At 43.4% G+C, this 18,301-nt stretch overlaps 2 protein-coding genes across 4 annotated transcripts; one reads left to right on the forward strand and one right to left on the reverse strand.

The window, feature by feature from the left end:
• Nucleotides 1-1,321: 1,321 nt before the first annotated feature.
• On the forward strand, nt 1,322-11,691 carry pif1 (PIF1 5'-to-3' DNA helicase homolog (S. cerevisiae)). Of its 2 annotated transcripts, none has more exons than XM_021589858.2 (13): nt 1,322-1,469; nt 1,801-2,385; nt 2,606-2,735; nt 2,867-2,992; nt 3,272-3,425; nt 3,614-3,728; nt 4,015-4,121; nt 4,475-4,614; nt 7,596-7,702; nt 7,882-7,969; nt 8,367-8,512; nt 9,229-9,420; nt 11,385-11,691. In XM_021589858.2, the coding sequence occupies exons 1-13, from the start codon at nt 1,344-1,346 to the stop codon at nt 11,430-11,432; spliced, it is 2,064 nt and encodes a 687-aa protein (XP_021445533.2). In that variant the 5' UTR covers nt 1,322-1,343; the 3' UTR covers nt 11,433-11,691. The 2 variants fall into 2 exon arrangements, with proteins under 2 accessions (XP_021445533.2, XP_021445534.1); XM_021589859.2 differs by having other exon boundaries at nt 1,382-1,537.
• A 2,636-nt stretch (nt 11,692-14,327) lies between these two features.
• Nucleotides 14,328-16,061, reverse strand: LOC110508937 (cytochrome b-c1 complex subunit 6, mitochondrial). 2 transcript variants are annotated; one of them, XM_021589860.2, is made up of 4 exons: nt 15,820-16,061; nt 15,157-15,216; nt 14,845-15,006; nt 14,328-14,689 (listed from the first exon to the last, which is right to left on the reverse strand). In XM_021589860.2, the coding sequence occupies exons 1-4, from the start codon at nt 15,865-15,867 to the stop codon at nt 14,657-14,659; spliced, it is 303 nt and encodes a 100-aa protein (XP_021445535.1). In that variant the 5' UTR covers nt 15,868-16,061; the 3' UTR covers nt 14,328-14,656. The 2 variants fall into 2 exon arrangements, with proteins under 2 accessions (XP_021445535.1, XP_036822356.1); XM_036966461.1 differs by having other exon boundaries at nt 14,592-14,689; nt 14,845-14,996; nt 15,820-15,922.
• Between the last annotated feature and the right edge of the window lie 2,240 nt (nt 16,062-18,301).

Here is an 18,301-nt window from a genome sequence, read left to right on the forward strand (position 1 = left end):
CTTTCCTCTGCTCCTCTCTCAGTGCTCTCCAGAGTCCATGGATGCAGCCGGTTCCTACAGTCTTCTTCCTCCCACCTGTAGCAGTGGAGCCTTAGGATATATGGTTTCCAATTTGCATAAAGTCCAGTGAAGTTCCTTGAGGGCTGTTGTGGTATCGGCTTGAGGGGGGATATACACGGCTGTGACTATATTCAAAGAGAATTATCTGGGGAGATAATAAGGTCTGCATTTGATAGTGAGGTATTCTAGGTCGGATGAACAAAAGGACTTGAGTTTGTGTATGTTATCACACCAGGAGTCATTAATCATGAAACATACACCGCCGCCCTTCTTTTTCCAGTATAGGCATACTCCTCACCATAGGGAAGCCCATGGGTTCCTTCTTGTCAAGGTCATTAAGGTAAAAAAAAAAAAAAAAACTCTTAATTGAGATCCGGTCATTCAAATATAATTCAGACGGCCCTCTCTGTCATACAGAACTCAACTTTTATCCATACAGTTCGATCACGCAGTACTGCGACATTATTCAAGCAAAATTGGAGAGAAAAAAACTAAGGGGCACTTCAGAAGAATGACATGCAAACATGTAGGATACTTTACAATAAAATGCAATAGGCCCACTGATTGATCATTTAATAGCCAAAATTGTGCAAAGTATTTTGATCATAAAATAAAATATGTTTTGCAAACAACATTTTTTTCTGCATTTCTATTGTTCTTCATTTAAAGCGCCAACCAATTGTGGTTGGGCTGGAACAAAAGCCTACACTCTCTCTCCGTGTTTAGCTCTACTGCCGTTTTGCAGAGGGATTGTCATCTCTCTTGGAGACATAGCATAGGCCTATTGTTTTTTAAAAATGTTTATAAACACATTTTCTCTAGAACAAGGCAAAACAGATGTATGTTATAGAACACGACTGTAAAGAGATAGAGATATGCAGATTAGAAATATGCTGAGCAAGCGGATTAGGTGCGTTGATTGATTTTGCTGAAAACCAGTGAAGGGGGAACGTCAAATTCAAATCGAGAAGATAATCTGTACCGGCTCACATTTAAACTAAGCATCGTCCAGAAACATAGCCATACATGTTTTTTCTTTGTAATCATGATTGGAATTTTTAAAACCAAACGAATGGCCCACTATCTACCCGGTTTTAATCGGTGGGCCGAGGTATCTCCAAAATGAACGCTTCGCAAATACTGAAATACATGAAGTATGGCTCCACAATCGCAGCAATTGGTGGGTATGGCAAATGTATGGGCGGGGTCATTTACGTCAAATGGCATTACGAGTCTTTCATTGGTTAAATCCTTTAAAGGACCCTGCTGTTACTGGTCAAAATATGTTGCGCTGCCATTGGTTTATATTACAAACACCGACAGTTTTGAAAACTGCATTTTACTTCAGAAAGCACGAACTACAACGCAAGGCATCAATCTTTGCTCTAGCTACATTTTTATTCAAAGAGGTAAATCAAGTTACTACATCGAATTCTGGAGCGACCCTGTGTGTTTGTTAATCTGTTTTTCATGCATGGTACGTTTAAAGTATATTTTAATGTTTTGTTGCATGCATCTCTAGCCAAAGGATCCACTATTTGCTTTCAATCGAAACCCAGATGGCTAGTAGGTAGCCAAATATTGATTTACTTGCAGACGTGTATTGATTAAATAATTTACAAAACAGCCGTGGCATTTAGGGTCCAGTTGATTACGTTATCTAGCTGGTGTAAGATGTGCGATTCGTTTGATCAGTGTTCATTGTTTGTTTCATGTGACTTTTACCTCTTCTAACATTAGAGCCCGCACATTGTTACAATGATGCAAGGGGACGACGGTGCCCAGCTCCAGTGCAGTGTCGTGGTGGAGCGCCTGAACTCCTCTGGCCAGGCCACCAAACGCCAAGTCATCCGGAAGGCAGCTGTTCTTCTCGGTCGCAACGAGTTCCAGGAGATAATCCTGCGCGTGCACAACGGCAAAGTGACCGAAAGTTACACGCTCAAAGAGTTCCAGCTTTTTACCCGGTTTGCTAAGGATGGCAAGTGCACCGTCAAACTGCTCCCCGAAAACGTCCAAGTGCTCATCTCTGACTGCCCGCCCCACCTACTAAACATTTTCCTGAAGACCTTGAGTATCAAACACCAGGCCTGGCAGACTAGCAAACCTATGACAGACCGAGAGAAGCTGAAAGCCTGTCTGCCCCGCAGCTTCGAGACCATCAGCCCATTACAGCAGAAGGATGTACAGAAGGCCAATGAGCTGAGGAGCAAAGTGAATGCACCAGTGCTCTCTAAAGGTCTGGTAGTGAGGACTGGTAATAAGATGACAGGAGGACCACCGGGACAGCAGGTTAAGAGACAAAGGACGGACTGTGACTCTAGCCCAGTGAGTTGAGTTCATATCCTCAGTGACTTTGTCATTGCTCCCCAAGCTGATATTCAACCTGGTTTGCACTTAACAACCCTGGTAGTGGGAATGCATTGCATGCCATTCAGCCTAGTCTATCACTGATTTGGTTTCGTTAGACATAAGATTGGTTTGATGTCCAACATTTTGTTAGTTGTTAGGCTAGTCCTTGAAGTTATTTATTATGCTCCGTCTTCAGTTGAAGGCACTCCACCCAAGCAAAAAGCCCACCCTGTCTCTACCGGCGGCACGGAAGTTGAACAAAGAACAAGCCGCTGTCCTCAGTGCTGTGTTGAGTGGGAAGAATGTTTTCTTCACCGGCAGTGCAGGTATCTACCTTCCATTCCAAGCTGAAGTCATTACTTTCATTGTATGAGTTTGATTCATACAATGACTCATACATTCAGGACCCCCACATAGTGTTTTGGGCTATTCAAGACTGTTCTGTCTTTTTGTTCAGGCACAGGGAAGTCCTTCCTGTTGAAGAGGATTGTGGGCTCTCTGCCGCCCAAAAGCACTTACGCCACGGCCAGCACGGGCGTGGCGGCGTGTCACATCGGGGGGACAACGCTACACAACTTTGCTGGTTAGTCACCACACCACCGAATAGGAGCGAGCTGTCTGTCTAGAAATGGCAGTCTCAACTCTAACAGTTGTTTCAATTGACACATTGTGATAGTCCCCGTAGTTAGCTTCACAAAATGGTTTACTGCCGGTTACCAGAACTGTACTGGGAGCCTTTAGTGGAGGGTTGGCTGAACACCCTCATCTTGCTATCTTTCACCTTCTCTATTTCCTTGTCTCATTCTCACCTTTTCCAAATTCTCTTTAACCTTGTCTTACCCCATTCTTGTCTCTGTCTCAGGTATCGGGTCAGGCTCCGCCCCTCTGGAGCAGTGTATAGAGCTGGCCCAGAGGCCCGGGGTCCTGCAGCACTGGACTAGCTGTCGCCACCTCATCATCGACGAGATCTCCATGGTTGAGGCCCAGTTTTTCGACAAGCTGGAGGCCATAGCCAGGTACTAGAATCACCACCCACTCGCACCCTATAGAATTTAGTGTTGTATTATAAAATTAAGTTGCCAGTCCCATTGTTTCAATACACAATTGTAAGAATTATGTACACGTATCAACCGACGTGTTTCTATTCGAGTTCATTGTGTGTAATTCTGCTATGATTTCTTCCATTGACATGTCGTTGCGCCAGGTGTCTGAGGAGGTCCACAGAGCCGTTTGGAGGAATCCATCTGATAGTGTGTGGGGACTTCCTCCAGCTGCCCCCGATCTCCAAGGAAAAGGACAAGGCCACGTTCTGCTTCCAGGTCAGAAAGCCTGGTGATAATGGTGACATGTCATGATAATGCTCCACTGACTCCCACCTTGAGCTTTTCTCATTACAGCATGTCAGTCTCTAGCCATGTTGGGATTCTAACACAGAAGCTTGTGTACATGTGAATAATTAATGCATTACTAGTATCCCTGGCAGATTTGGGGTAAACCTTTGAGTTATGTTTAACTTGTACAGTATTTCAAGTTGTTGTCTAAGATACCTGATATGATGAAGAGCGCACCATACATTGAAAATGCTGACCTCGTGTTGACCTCTAGTCTAGAAGCTGGCGGAAGTGCATCCATCTGAACATGGAGCTGACTGAGGTGCGCAGACAGACTGACCAGTCTTTCATCTCCCTCCTGCAGGCAGTGAGGGTGGGCAGGTACAGTACGCTGAGCAGTGGACACTAGGCAGCCATTTTGGATGTCTGTTCTGGGCTTTTTCAATGGGTGTATCTCAATAGTCTGATGCAGCTTCCTCTCCTTGTCACATGAAATGCAAGATTGGTAAAATTCATGCTTTCACAAAATGTGACTTGGAACGAGAGGAGAGAGCCACTTTATAGACCGTTAAGAAGCACCCAGTGTGCCACCAACCAACTGATATCCATGGTCTCGTGACAAAATGCCAGTTCTACAGTATACCATATAGAGTTTGAGCAATTTAGTAAAATGGAATCCTAATCATGCAATATTCTAAATCATTGTATTTTCAATGTCCATCATTAAATCCCAGAGTCACAGAGGAAGTCACTGCCAAGTTGATAAAGAGCGCTTATCACAAGATCGAGCGGGATGGTATCCTGGCAACCAGGCTTTGCACTCACAAGGACGATGTAGAGCTCACTAACGACAACAAGCTCCAGCAGCTGCCAGGTTTGGTGTTTTTCTTCTATTTTTGATCATTTTAATGACTTATTGCCTACAGTTCTTCCGTTGTTGTGAAACAAACTGTTGCCTTGAGGCAAGTGACAATTGGCCATTATTGTATGTCTCAGGCTTGAGTCAGCTCCTGACAGGGCTGGTCCAAGCCTCTAAGTGACTGAAGCGACCGCTTGGGGCCCCATGAACACTAGGAGGCCCCAGACCAAAGCATTTTATAAATAAGCCACTGACTTTTAGTCACTCACTCAGATATATTAACATGGCGTAAGTCATGTGAAAATTTTTAGAATTGCAGGAAATTATTTTGATTAACCTTTGCTGTCAAGAGCAGTGGAGACCACAGATGTTTTGCTCGCTAGGTGGGGGGGGGGCAACAATTTTGCTTAAGGCCCCAAAAATGGCTGCCTCATGACCGCACAGGACCTTGAGGGTCTCGCTTCCAAAGGTGTTTTTGGGTGCTAACACAATTAGCAGGCCATTTCAGGAATTTGGGGTCGTAAAAAAAATAACTGCAGTGATTTAAATGATTATCACAACTTCCATTAACAGGTCCCGATCATCATAAAGGCAAAAATATCTGGCATATCTAAAACCGTGACAGCCCAGATGGAGAAATTGTACAATGATTGCTCTGCGAGTACAAAGTACGAGCTCTCAAACACATGGCTTTAAGATTGTTGGCCGTTTATGAACACGCTGTCATGCATCACTGCAACGAGCCATCACATTGATTAGAAGTGGGACATGAAGTCCCACGTACTGAGAACTTGGAGGAGAGGCTCACAACCACCTGAAATGACATTAATACCTTTGTTGCTGAGTAGGTGAGGGACTGCAGTAAGATGAGTGCCATCTAGTTGGTAGGTACCCAGAACTGCTGTATATTGAACTTCATTTCCCCCTAGAGGTCATACACGAGCATATTAGAATTTTGAATTTGTCATTTTGAAAAATAAATAAAAAATCAGTTCATTTTTCGAGAAAAAAAAGGCAGTTTATAGTTAAGTGAAATTGTACATTTGGCACATATCTCAAGCGTAGACACACCACATGATTAAGTAAGCTAGAACCAATGAAAAGAAGTGGTCTTGTTTTTGATTTGTGAACCCTGCCATGTGCTGCCCTTGTTACTGGGCAACCTGTGGTGAGTGTTTGCCTGCAGCTACCATGAGTGCTCTCTGTGTTGTGCTGGTTTCAACGGTCATGGAGTCTTACTGAGATGAAAATCGAAAGTAGGGTTGTCACTTGCAAAAATATTTGGTGTGAAAACAATTTCTACCCCAAAAACAAAATCAACATCCATGTGCTGCTTTTGTTAGGAGACCACATGTCCTCTGTCTGTGACTCAAAGTTAAATACTATATTGTAGCTGTTTGCTGCCTACGGACTTTAGGTTACAGATCTGGGATCTCCTGCGTGTCATATTGTGAAGGTGGACTCCAATAGTAAGCCCTCTGTTAGCATGTCTCTCAGTGAGCTATTAAACAGGAAGAGGGTAACCAATACGGAGTTAAATAGGCTGCAAAAAGTGACGTAATATCAGGCGAACATTTGAAGAACGTGGTATCAATAATTTAGGCTCGGGATGGTATGAAAACAACTTGTTGGGGTTGCAGGACAAAAGTAAGGATTTTTTTATTTTGGCATTGGATGGGCTTTAATTCTGACAGTCAACTGGTACAGGTGTAAGATGTCAGGAGCCTGTGGCACACAGCCCTTGCCAATCGTCACCTGGTTTCCCCTCTCCTGCTGAGCAATTAGACCTTTATTTGTTTAAATTGCGTAATAACAGTCTACTGGGATCCATGTTGCCAAGGACAACCACTCAAAGGTTTTTAATAACTACAGACCAGTCACCAAGGGGTAGACACTAGTCAATCATGGTGCCAAAATGATTGTAATTGGCTAAATTCAGCTCAGTGTAACACTGGCATGTTGTGTAAGAATGACAAGCAACAGCTTTTTTTGTCACAGGAAACTAGGAAAGATCCAGGTTGACAGGACCTTGACTCTCTTAGAAATCGTGCAGGCTTAACATTTTCTTTGATCTGTTGGTATGGCAACCTTAGTATGAAAGCTAAAAATCCACTAGCTAGAATGGTGAAAGCTCACAGGAGTCCTGCAGAGTAGTCTGACCTGTACAACAGACAAGTGGTGAGGAAGGCAGGACTGCCCACCCTCTACACTCTTCCCATCCTGTCTGACTGTGCTCACCCTCTACACTCTTCCCATCCTGTCTGACTGTGCTCACCCTCTACACTCTTCCCCTCCTGTCTGACTGTGCCCACCCTCTACACTCTTCCCCTCCTGTCTGACTGTGCCCACCCTCTACACTCTTCCCCTCCTGTCTGACTGTGCCCACCCTCTACACTGTGAGTTGCAAGGCCTAGCCTCTTGCTCCCGGTTTAGAGTCCCCACTGTCAAGACTAACTGGTACAAGCACTCCTTTATTGCTACGGTCATTGCCCTTTTCAATACAGGGAAGAGGTTGGCTACTCTGCCCAACTGGTTTCATTGTCCTTGGTTGTCATAACATGGGGATGTTGGTGGTAATGACGTTGCTGCTGATTTTATTTGTCAGCATATTCTTGATGTTGACGTGATAATTTGAGAATGTTGTTGGGTAATTTTACGACTGCTTTATGTGCTGCTGCTCATGTTGCACAGTCAGACAGGATGGAACTCGGTGTAGAACATGTGTCAAACTCATTCCACGGAGTACCGCTTTGTCTGCAGTTCACTCCACCTGTTTGACTAATTCGTAAAACTCCCCTCACCTGGTTGTCTAGGTCTCAATTGAAATGATCCTGTCAGCCCATGACTGTAGTAGCCCATTGGATCTATGTGGACTTAGTTTGTCTCCATATGCTCCCCCTGATGCAAAGCCCAATGCCTTCTGGGGCAAATTTTAATTTAAAACTTTTAGACTTGAACTGTGTGTAACATTTTTAAAGGGGTCTTCTTGCTTGCAGGGTCAGTGCGGGTGTTTGAGGCTGTGGACAGCGACCCTGCACTGGTGAAGACCATAGACAGCCAGAGTCCCGTCAGCAGGCTGCTACAGCTTAAAGTGGGCGCTCAGGTCAGTGCATGGAGACTACTCCCTCAGTGGTCACAGCTGAATAGAGACACATGCATCTTTAACCTGTTGAACTAGCTTGAATCATTGATTAGATGCATAGTGGTTTTTTTTAAGTCATTTTTATTTTCCATTGTAATATGACCACTCACTGACTAAACTGATTTGATTCCTATCCCCAGGTCATGCTAACAAAGAACCTGGATGTCCAGCGTGGCCTGGTCAACGGGGCTCGAGGTGTCGTGGTGGACTTTCAGCCGGGGAAACTAGGTAGATTCAATATACTGTACACTTACACATCAATAAACAGTAGGATTGAGGTTTTAAAAGTATGTGGTTCAGGTCTTGGTTAACATACTCGGTAACATTTCAACTATCTACTAACCCTAGCTGTAATCTTAACCCTTATCCTAAATGTAACCCTTATTATAACCCTAACCTTATCAAGCAGTTGCTTATCAACAGATAGTATGACCATCTGTACAGCATCTACAGATGGAAAATCCAGACTATCCAAATAAAGTGACCCAGAAGTATACTTTAATGCCTAATAACCCTCAACTTTCATTGCGGTTATCTGTTTTAGCTGTGCATTTATGATCGACTCATTGACGGTGTTCCCTAACTCTGTATAGTAGCAGTCCATCAGTCCTTTCTGATTCCTCAGGGCTCCCACGCGTGCGTTTCCTGTGCGGCACCACTGAGGCGTTGAAGCCAGAGCGTTGGATGTTCAAGGCCGGAGGCGGGCTTTATCTGAGCCGCCAGCAGCTGCCACTCAAACTGGCCTGGGCCATCTCTATCCACAAGAGCCAGGTGAGGTGTGGCAATGACCATGTAAGACCCTACGGTGTGCTTGGCTAAACGCTCTAGAACGGAGTAGGGATTCCACATATGAGCCATTCAAAAGAAAATGCATCCTTCCATCTCTTTTTGGAGGTGACCTGATACAATTTATTTGGTTTAAGTTATGCAGTGCAACTGCTGCTTTCTCCTGTCCAATAATCTTGGATCATTGATGACGCCCTCTCTCCGACGACAAATGTGATGGACCTGCGTCCTATGTTTGATCACATTCCCAAAACGCAATCCTCTCCCTTTGGCTGCGACGACGCACCCCTACCAAACTGTTACTGCGCAGATAAATGTGATATCTGGTCAACTCCAACTAGCCATGCTTATCACCATAATGTTTTTATCTTGCCAATTAAAGTTCCACAAGGCAGAGACATTAAGGGGAGAGAAAAGGTGGCATGTGCCTGGATGAAATGGAATCTAGCCTCCGATGGATGACCATTAGCAATTCTCTCTCCCTCCTATTTCACCCCATTTCTTGCTCTGTTTTTTCTGCAGCTATCCAAGCAAAGCTAGTTTTCACTACATATCAGGCTGACTGATTTCACATCACGTGTATCAGGTCTTCCTGTCTGTAAGATTGTCTACCGCATCCTGTCTATGTCCATGCGTCTGTATTTGGGGCATGTCTCTCACCTACTGTATTTGGGGCATGTCTCTTACCTACTGTATGTCAGGGCATGACGCTGGACTGTGTGGAGATCTCCCTGGCACGTGTGTTTGAGAGGGGCCAGGCCTATGTGGCGCTGTCTCGGGCCAAGAGCCTGGAGGGGCTAAGGGTCATGGACTTTGACCCCCACGTGGTCCGTGCCGACCCCGACGTGCTGCACTTTTACAGCAAGCTGAGGAAAGAGCGGCTACTGTTGCAGGTAAGTTTCTGGCTGTATGCTTCATTTGTATTGACCGTAGGGCCTAATGTTCTTTGACCCAGTCTGGGGTCGTCTGGGTCCTCACAGTCGTCTGGGTCCTCACAGGGGTTATCTAACAAGGTCCCAGAATAGGTCAAAGGGCTTATAGACCTACAGTGACTTGTTCCACATTTTGTAGGTACAGCCTGAATTCAAAATGGATTACATACATTTCTCAACCATCTACACACAATACCCCATAATGACAGTGAAAACATGTTTTAGACATTTTTAGATAAATTAGATTTCCGTATTTCATTTTTCAAAATGTTTTATGTAAGTATTCGCACCCCTGAGTCAATACTTTGTAGAAGCACCTTTGGCAGTGATTACAGCTGTAAATCTAAAAGCTTTGCACACCTGGATTGTACAATATTTGCCTTTTTAAATTTGTTTCAAGTTCTGTCATATTGGTTATTAATTATTGCTGGACAACCATTTTCAGGTCTTGCCATAGATATTCACACAGATTTAAGTCAAGACTAACTCAGCCACTCATGAACATTCACTGTGTTCTTGGTAAGCAACTCCAGTGTATATTTGGCCTTGTGTGTTTAGGTGATTGTCCTGCTAAAAGGTGAATTATTCTGTGTCTAGTCACTAGTGGAAAGCAGACTAAACCAGGATTTTGCCTGCTCTTTTTTTTAAATCCTGAAACTCCCCAGTCCGTAACATTATACACTATATACCACTATGCTTGACGATATGGAGTGGTAATCAGAAATGTGTTGTATTCCGGACAGTTAATTGCTTTGCCACATTTTTTGCAGTATTACTTTAATGTCTTGTTGCAATAAATATTTTTATGCTGTGCAGGCTTACTATAATTTCACTCTGGCAATTAGGTTAGTATAGTGGCGTAACTACAATGTTGTTGATCCAGCCTCAGTTTTCTCCTGTCACAACCATTAAACTCTGTTTTAAAGTCACCATTGGCCTCAAGGTGAAATCCCTGAGTGGTTTCCTTCCTCTCCAGCAACTATCTTTGTAGTGACTGGGTATGTCTATACACCATCCAAAGTGTAATATCTTCAGCATGCCCAAAGGATGTGTGTGTGACAACATCCATCCATCCATCCATCCATCCATCCATGCATGAAACATCAACTACATCACACCTGCCCAGACCTGCCTGCTCACATCTCCAGCGCCCGCATCACTCTCCGCCACATGGTCTCACACTGCACCATTTATTTTCTCTCTGCCGCTGCTCACACATTTTCAGATATTCATCTTAGGGATATTCAATGGGTGCCCTTCTTTGCAAGGCCTTGGGAAAACCTCCCTGGTCTTTGTGGTGGAGTATGTTTGAAATGCTTTGCTCGACTGAGGAACCTTAGTTATCTATGTGTGGGATACAGAGCTGAAGGAGTCATTCAAGTATCATTTTAAACACTTGCACACAGTGAGTCCATGTGACTTGTTAAGCACATTTTTACTCAAATTATTTAGGCTTGCCATAACAAAAGGGTTGAATACTTATTGACTCACGACATTTCTGCTTTTCTTAATTTGTCGAAATGTCAACATAATTCCACTTTGACATTTTGTGTGTGTGTGTAGGCCAGTGACAAAATATATTTAATCAATTTTAAATTCGGGCTGTGACAACATTGTGGAAAAAGTCAAGGGGTGTGAATATTTTCTGAAGGCATTGTGTAAAAATACAAATTATTTGAAGCAATGAGAATAGCCTTTTCTCAGTGTTTTTTTGGGGGGGGACTGGTGACCTTAGCAGTTTAGTTGTGCTTTAATGGTATCCTGCTGTGTACTGCCACCCTGTGTCGAGGTGCAATGCTTTCCAGAGATTTGGCCTCTGAGGGTGGGTTAGGTCTAATAATGATCTTTGTTGGGTGTGGCCATCCACAGCTGTGTGACTGTGTGTCCAAAGCAAATGGCTTGTATAACACTCTGTATCTCTGCAGGCTTCAATGAATGAGTTTGTGGGCAAAAGTAACAAGGCGAATCGTTGATGAGAAGGAACCCCTCAACAACCCAAATCGTGCAAACTATTTTAATTGAACATTTGATTTGTGGTTTTATTTCCATCTTTCAAGTGATTGTCTCGGGCTGTCGACTTTTAAAAAAAGTGTATACACATCATGGACTTTTGTACTGCCAACAACTTTAGTTTTATCTTTTATACCTGTTATTTATTGTCATGATCTTGACCATGTGGGAATGTTTATGACTTTTTAAGCAAATAAAGTTTTAGAACTAAACTGAAAAGTTTTTAAAAGCATCATGTAAAGTTTTGTTTTCACAAGCTAAAATAAAATATCCCAGATATGTTCCATATGCACAAAGCTTATTTCTCTCAGATTTGGTGCACAAATTTGTTTACATACCTGTTTAGTAAGCATTTCTTCTTTGCCAAGGTAATCCAACCACCTGGCCGGTGTGGCATTTTAAACGGCAGGATCATTACACAGGTGCACCTTGTGCTGGGGACATTAAGGCCACTCTAAAATGTGCAGTTTTGTCACAGAACACAATGCCACAGATGTCTCAGTTTGAGGAAGTGTGCAATTGGCATGCTGACTGCAGGAATGTCTACCAGAATTGTTGCCAGAATTTAATGTTAATTTCTCTACCATCAACCACTTGTAATTTTAGAGAATTTGGCAATACATCCAACTGGACAGCTGATGAACCTGTGGACTATTTCTGTCTGTAATAAAGTCCTTTTTTTGAGGGGAAAACTCATTCTGAGTGACTGGGCTTCACTCCCTAGTGGGTGGACCTATGCCCTCCCATGGCTGTGCCCCTGCCCAGTTGTGAAATCCATCAATTAGGTCTAATCAACTTAATTTGACAGATTTCCTTCATATGAAATCATTGCATATTTATTTTCCCCAGTAGACTTTGTACAGTAACTATGACCAGTTCATTTCAAGGCTTGGCCTATATTGTAAGGTCATAAACCAAAAATACATTCGATTGAGGTATTTAGAGCATCACATTCTCGGGCTTACATACTCCTAGTACCAAGAAACGTCCTGTTTGATTTCCAAGATGACTCGGGGCTCCTTGATTGCTTCAATGTGGTTTAATAGGTCAGGTCTGTACCCAAACAATTCGAGCTTCTACTTTTAAAAATCACCTGTCCAGAAACAAGTCTCTCACCGTTGCCACTTACTATAGACCACCCTCTGCCCCCAGCTGTGCCCTGGACACCATATGTGAATTGATTGCGGTCATAACCGCCATCAATAAGAGACATTACTGTGCAGCTGTATTCATCGACCTGGCCATGGCTTTCAACTCTGTCAATCACCACATTCTTATCGGCAGACTCCACAGCCTTGGTTTCTCAAATGACTGCCTCGCCTGGTTCACCAACTACTTCTCTGATAGAGCTCAGTGTGTCAAATCGGAGGGCCTGTTGTCCGGACCTCTGGCAGTCTATGGGGTGCCACAGGGTTCAATTCTCAGGCCGACTCTTCTCTGTATACATCAATGATGTCGCTCTTGCGGCTGGTGATTCACCTCTACGTAGACGACACCATTCTGTATACTTATGACCCTTTGGACACTGTGTTAACTAGCTTCCAGACGAGCTTCAATGCCATACAACTCTCCTTCTGGGGCCTCCAACTGCTCTTAAATGCTAGTAAAACTAAATACATGCTCTTCAACCGATCACTGCCCGCCCATCCAGCATCACTGCTCTCTGGACGGTTCTGACTTAGAATATGTGGACAACTACAAATACCTAGGTGTCTAGTTAGGCTGTAAACTTTCCTTCCAGACTCCCATTAAGCATCTCCAATGTAAAATTAAATCTAGAAACGGCTTCCTATTGTCGCAACAAAGCGTCCTTCACTCATGCTGCCGAACATACCCAAAACTACCAATCCTCGACTTTGGCGATGTCATTTACAAAATAGCCTCCAACACTCTACTCAACAAATTGGATGCAGTCTATCTGTTTTGTCACCAAAGCCCCATTTACTACCCACCACTGCGACCTGTACGCTCTCCTTGGCTAGCCCTCGCTTCATACTTGTCGCAAAACCCACTGGCTCCAGGTCATCTACAAGTCTCTGCTAGGTAAAGCCCCGCCTTTTCTCAGCTCACTGGTCACCATAGCAGCACATGCTCCAGCAGGTATCTCACTGGTCATCCCCAAAGTCAATTCCTCCTAGTTCTCTGCTGCCAATGACTGGAACGAATTGCAATAATCTTTGAAGCCTCACTAGCTTTAAGCACCAGCTGTCAGAGCAGCTCACAGATCACTGCACCTGTACACAGCCCATCCAACTACCTCATCCCCATACTGGATTTATCTTGCTCCTTTGCACCTCAGTATCTCTACTTGCACATTCTTCTTCTGCACATCTACCGTTCCAGTGTTTAATTGCTATATTGTAATTACTTTGCCAGCATGGCCTATTTATTGCCTTACCTCCCCTCATTTGCACACACTGTATATTGACTTGTTTGTTTATTCCATGTGTAACTCTGTGTTGTTGTATGCGTCGAACTGCTGTGCTTTATCTTGGCCAGGTCGCAGTTGTAAATGAGAACATGTTCTCAACTAGCCTACCTGGTTAAATAAAGGTGAAAAAAAGTAAATAAAGTGTAGTCAAACCAAGCACTGACTGAATCATGAGCCATGAGCCAGTGTCATGCAACATCTGCAAGCCAGAGCTTACTAGAACCAGAGGTGTTTGAAACCAACAGTCGAATGTGAAAACTTCAGTCTTCACAGGAAGTAATTGCTTGTAGAGTTTTCCCAACTAATTCTGACACTAGTCACTCTGGGCCAGAGATGGTGACGGAGGGACACCACACTAATCTTCTCTGGACCAACACATTCATGTATAAACGTACGGTTTGAAGAAGTAGGGGGGACACAGGGTCTGCAGTGCTTGACATTTTAATGCAGTAAAACTCCTGGCCAGTCTTCATTTACTGGCCACAAAGATCTGAGAAGTTTGCATCTATCACCAATACAAGCAGCAGGTTGGCCATATACAGTCTAAAATGTACATATGTGTAATGGCTCAGGCTGCTGGTGTATACAGAACTGTATTTTGTCCAGAAAAAAAACTAACAAGATCTAATTTATTAACATTCATGGGTAGAACACAGGCTCTGGTCTCAAGCTTTCCCTGACACTGCACATCTGTAGTATTTATAACAGATTCCACAGCTGCAATAAACTACTGGAATTGACGAAGAATGGAGAAGTTCATTTGACGTTGTGGAAGAGCTTGTGCGCTACCTGTGAGAAAAAAGGAGAAATAACTAGTTCAATATGATAATGTATTGTAATTTACAGATTATTACCCCAAATAATAAATTGATCACATGTAAGCCTGACATTTTCCTGCATGCAGTAGTGTGTGTGCTCACGGGGTTCCTTAAAAAAACACTTACACAGTGGTCCCGTGCATGTAGGAAGTCGAAGAGTTCCTCTGTGCATTCCTCCTGTGTGTGTGATCTTGAGCCCACTCGGGCCGTGCAGGCCTCCAGCCTCTCCCTTGTGTGGGTGCAGTGCTCTGACGCCTCACACTTTGCCCGTATTGTTTCTAAGGGATCCTGGCAGAGACCAACACAGCTGCAGATGACTCATCAAAAAAACAGTACCTCTCAATGTATAGAAAAGTCAGGGAATCTTAATGTGTGTGTTCATATTCAAATATTAGTCATCAAAGGACAGTGTGGTAAATGTAAGTTCAACTGTCTTACCACCATGTCTTCTTCCTCCTCTTCCTCATCTCCTTCCTCCTCTGCCGGTGCCTCTTCCTCCTGGTCAGTGACAACATTAGTGGGGTGCAACATACACCTTGCATATAAACATTTAACAATTATCAATTATTAATTCTACAAAAGTCATTTCTGTTCTACACAATAAGGTTCCATCTGACAGGACTAACTTTCTGAATGAGATCTATAGGAAGTGAATGAGTTGATCTATTGTAAAAGCAAACAACAATATTAGGTTATGGGTTGAATAGCTTTCCATATATATATATATATATATATATATATATATATATATATAAAAAAAACTCATCAACTTGATTTATTCAAATGATCTAAAAACTAGTTTTCAAACCTAGGTTGAAATTTTAACTAAAACTAATTTGTTTCTAAATATAAAATCCAGGTGTAAATAACAAGTGGTAACGACGTTACACCAATCTCAATCTTCCATGTTAATTAAACGAGGGGTGTCCAGAGCTAGCTGCCAAGGACGCACGCCTGGCTAGCCATGCATTTAGCAAGTTACTGTGTGCAGCTACCGTTAGCTAGCTAACTGATAGCATTCGGGTTGCATAACTTGATATATTGGTAGGATTCGCAGAGAAAACTACATTGCAATAGGAAGATTTTGATATTGTGCAATACCTCATCATCAGGCTCCCCATTCATTATCATTTTGTTTTCGAAAACCATGATTTTAGTCCTAAAATTGGCAAGGACAACACCGGCAGAAGACACGACCTAACGTTAGAACACCAGCTTTGATTTGGAGGACGTGTTACGTCACACGCAGGAAATAGCTAGCTAGAAAGTTCGCCGGAAGAATGTTTCTTTTCGTTCACTAGATGGCAGCCCTCCAACCATCTCCATGCGCTGGGGGAACCAATGTTCTGATATATTCTGCCCGATGGCAAGACGGGTTGGAAACAGTGTCGTACACCAACATGGTTTAGAAAAATTGAAGATCTACGGTGTCTAACGGAATCGCGTGAAAGCAAAATTGTACGTATAACGTGTAGACTGGTTTAAGCAACAACAAAAAATCCACAAAACAAGTTCGCGAAAAAAAAAATCTAGCACCCGTTCACTTTGTGTGAGGAGGGTATTTTTTTCGCGCACAATTGTATACCTTCATATTTTAATCATCACCGGTGATGGAGTCAACAGAGTGAGAACTGCTTATTTACTGGCAACAAGGATGTTACCAAGTTAGTCTCTAAATTAGCCTAGGGTATGGGTCCTGGATCTGCACTATCGTCTAAGATTTATGTGCATTCTCTGTAATACACTAGGGAACGGCTTGGACATAAACCATTTTTTTGGACCTTTATTTAACTAGACAATTCAGTTAAGATAATTCTTATTTACAATGATGGCCAAACCCGGAAGACGCTGGGCCAATTATGCGCCGCCCTAAACCATCCTCCATTCAGGTTGAAAAGGCATAATTCCCTTCCTTAACTATATTTTAATGGCGAGCCACCGAAAACACAAAAAAATTGAAAATCTGTACTGTCTTAATAAAATAAAAAAAATCCACCACCATTTTCTGTTTATGGACAGTTTGGGATGTTGCACACACGGTGCAGATCTAGTGCTCACTATCTAAAAGGCACTACATGGTCAGTCTGCATTGGCTGTGCAGCCTCTGCAAAATCATGGCATTCATGCTTCGCGGAGCAGTGCAGAGCTGTTGTCAAGGAAGTCAGTTTGTTAATATTTGGGGCCGCCTTCTCTCAGCCAATCATGTCAATGCGGAGCTATATAGAGCTACAGTTTATGGATCCCTCCGCAATGCTACAGAATTTCACAGCGATGCGGAATGGAGCTCCATTTGACCTCTGCATGCCTCCAGAGACTCCGCATTTGCGTCATACAACTCGTAGATCAAGCATAAATTGGCTTTAAACTTAACATTAAAGGATCTGCATAATTTGGCTGCATTGCCATTCCGACATCTGCATTGGCCATGTGGCATTTAAGTTGATATGGCTTCTGCAGAAGTCCGGGCAGAGCAGTCCAGATTAGTTGTCGAGGAAACAGCGGTGTGTGGGTAAAATCATTGGGGAAGCCATATTGCAACCTATGTGTCTAGACATCAGGACTGCGATTACTCACCACAGACTAGCAGAATCCTCTTTTTCTTTTCATGACTCTGACGAGCCTGACGAGAAAGATACGCTGCTTCCTCGGGAACAGGCCCCGATCCCTGTGATCTGCGTGAAGAGGAGGCGAAGAAAGGGGCCAAAGGTCCGGCTGCCTTCTGAGAATTCGCAGGCGATCGAATAAACCCCCACTTCCCTCCATTCTGCTTGCAAATGTGCAATCTTTGGACAATAAAATTGACGAGTTACGCAAAAGATTAAACTACCAACGAGACATTAAAAACTGTAACATCTTATGCTTCACGGAGTCGTGGCTGAACGACAACAACATCAACATACAGCTGTCTGGTTATACGATGTACCGGCAGGATAGAACAGGGGCGTCTGGTAAGACGAGGGGCGGCGGTCTATGTATTTTTGTAAACAACAGCTGGTGCACGATATCTAAGGAAGTCTCGAGCTATTGCTCACCTGAGGTAGAGTTTCTCGTGATAAGCTGTAGACCACACTACCTACCGAGAGAGTTTTCATCTGTATTCTTTGTAGCTGTTTTACATACCACCACAGTCAGAAGCTGGCACTAAGATGGCATGGAATGAGCTGTATTCCGCCATAAGCAAACAAGAAAATGCTCACCCAGAGGCGGCGCTCCTAGTCGGGGACTTTAATCTAGGGAAAATGAAATCCGTTTTTACCAAATTTCTATCTGCATGTTAAATGTGCAACCAGAGGGAAAATAACTCTGGACCACCTATATTCCACACACAGACTCATACAAAGCTCTCCCTCATCCTCCATTTGGCAAATCTGACCATAATTCTATCCTGATTCCTGCTTACAAGTAAGAATTAAAGCAGGAAGCACCAATGACTAGATCAATAAAAAGTGGTCAGATGAAGCAGATTCTAAGGTACAGGACTGTTTTGTAGCACAGACTGGAATATGTTCTGGGATTCCTCCGATGGCATTGAGGAGTACACATCAGTCATTGGCTTCATCGATGACATCGTCCCCACAGTGAC

Source organism: Oncorhynchus mykiss, chromosome 28 (assembly GCF_013265735.2).
Source record: "Oncorhynchus mykiss isolate Arlee chromosome 28, USDA_OmykA_1.1, whole genome shotgun sequence".
Taxonomy (NCBI): Eukaryota; Metazoa; Chordata; class Actinopteri; order Salmoniformes; family Salmonidae; genus Oncorhynchus; species Oncorhynchus mykiss.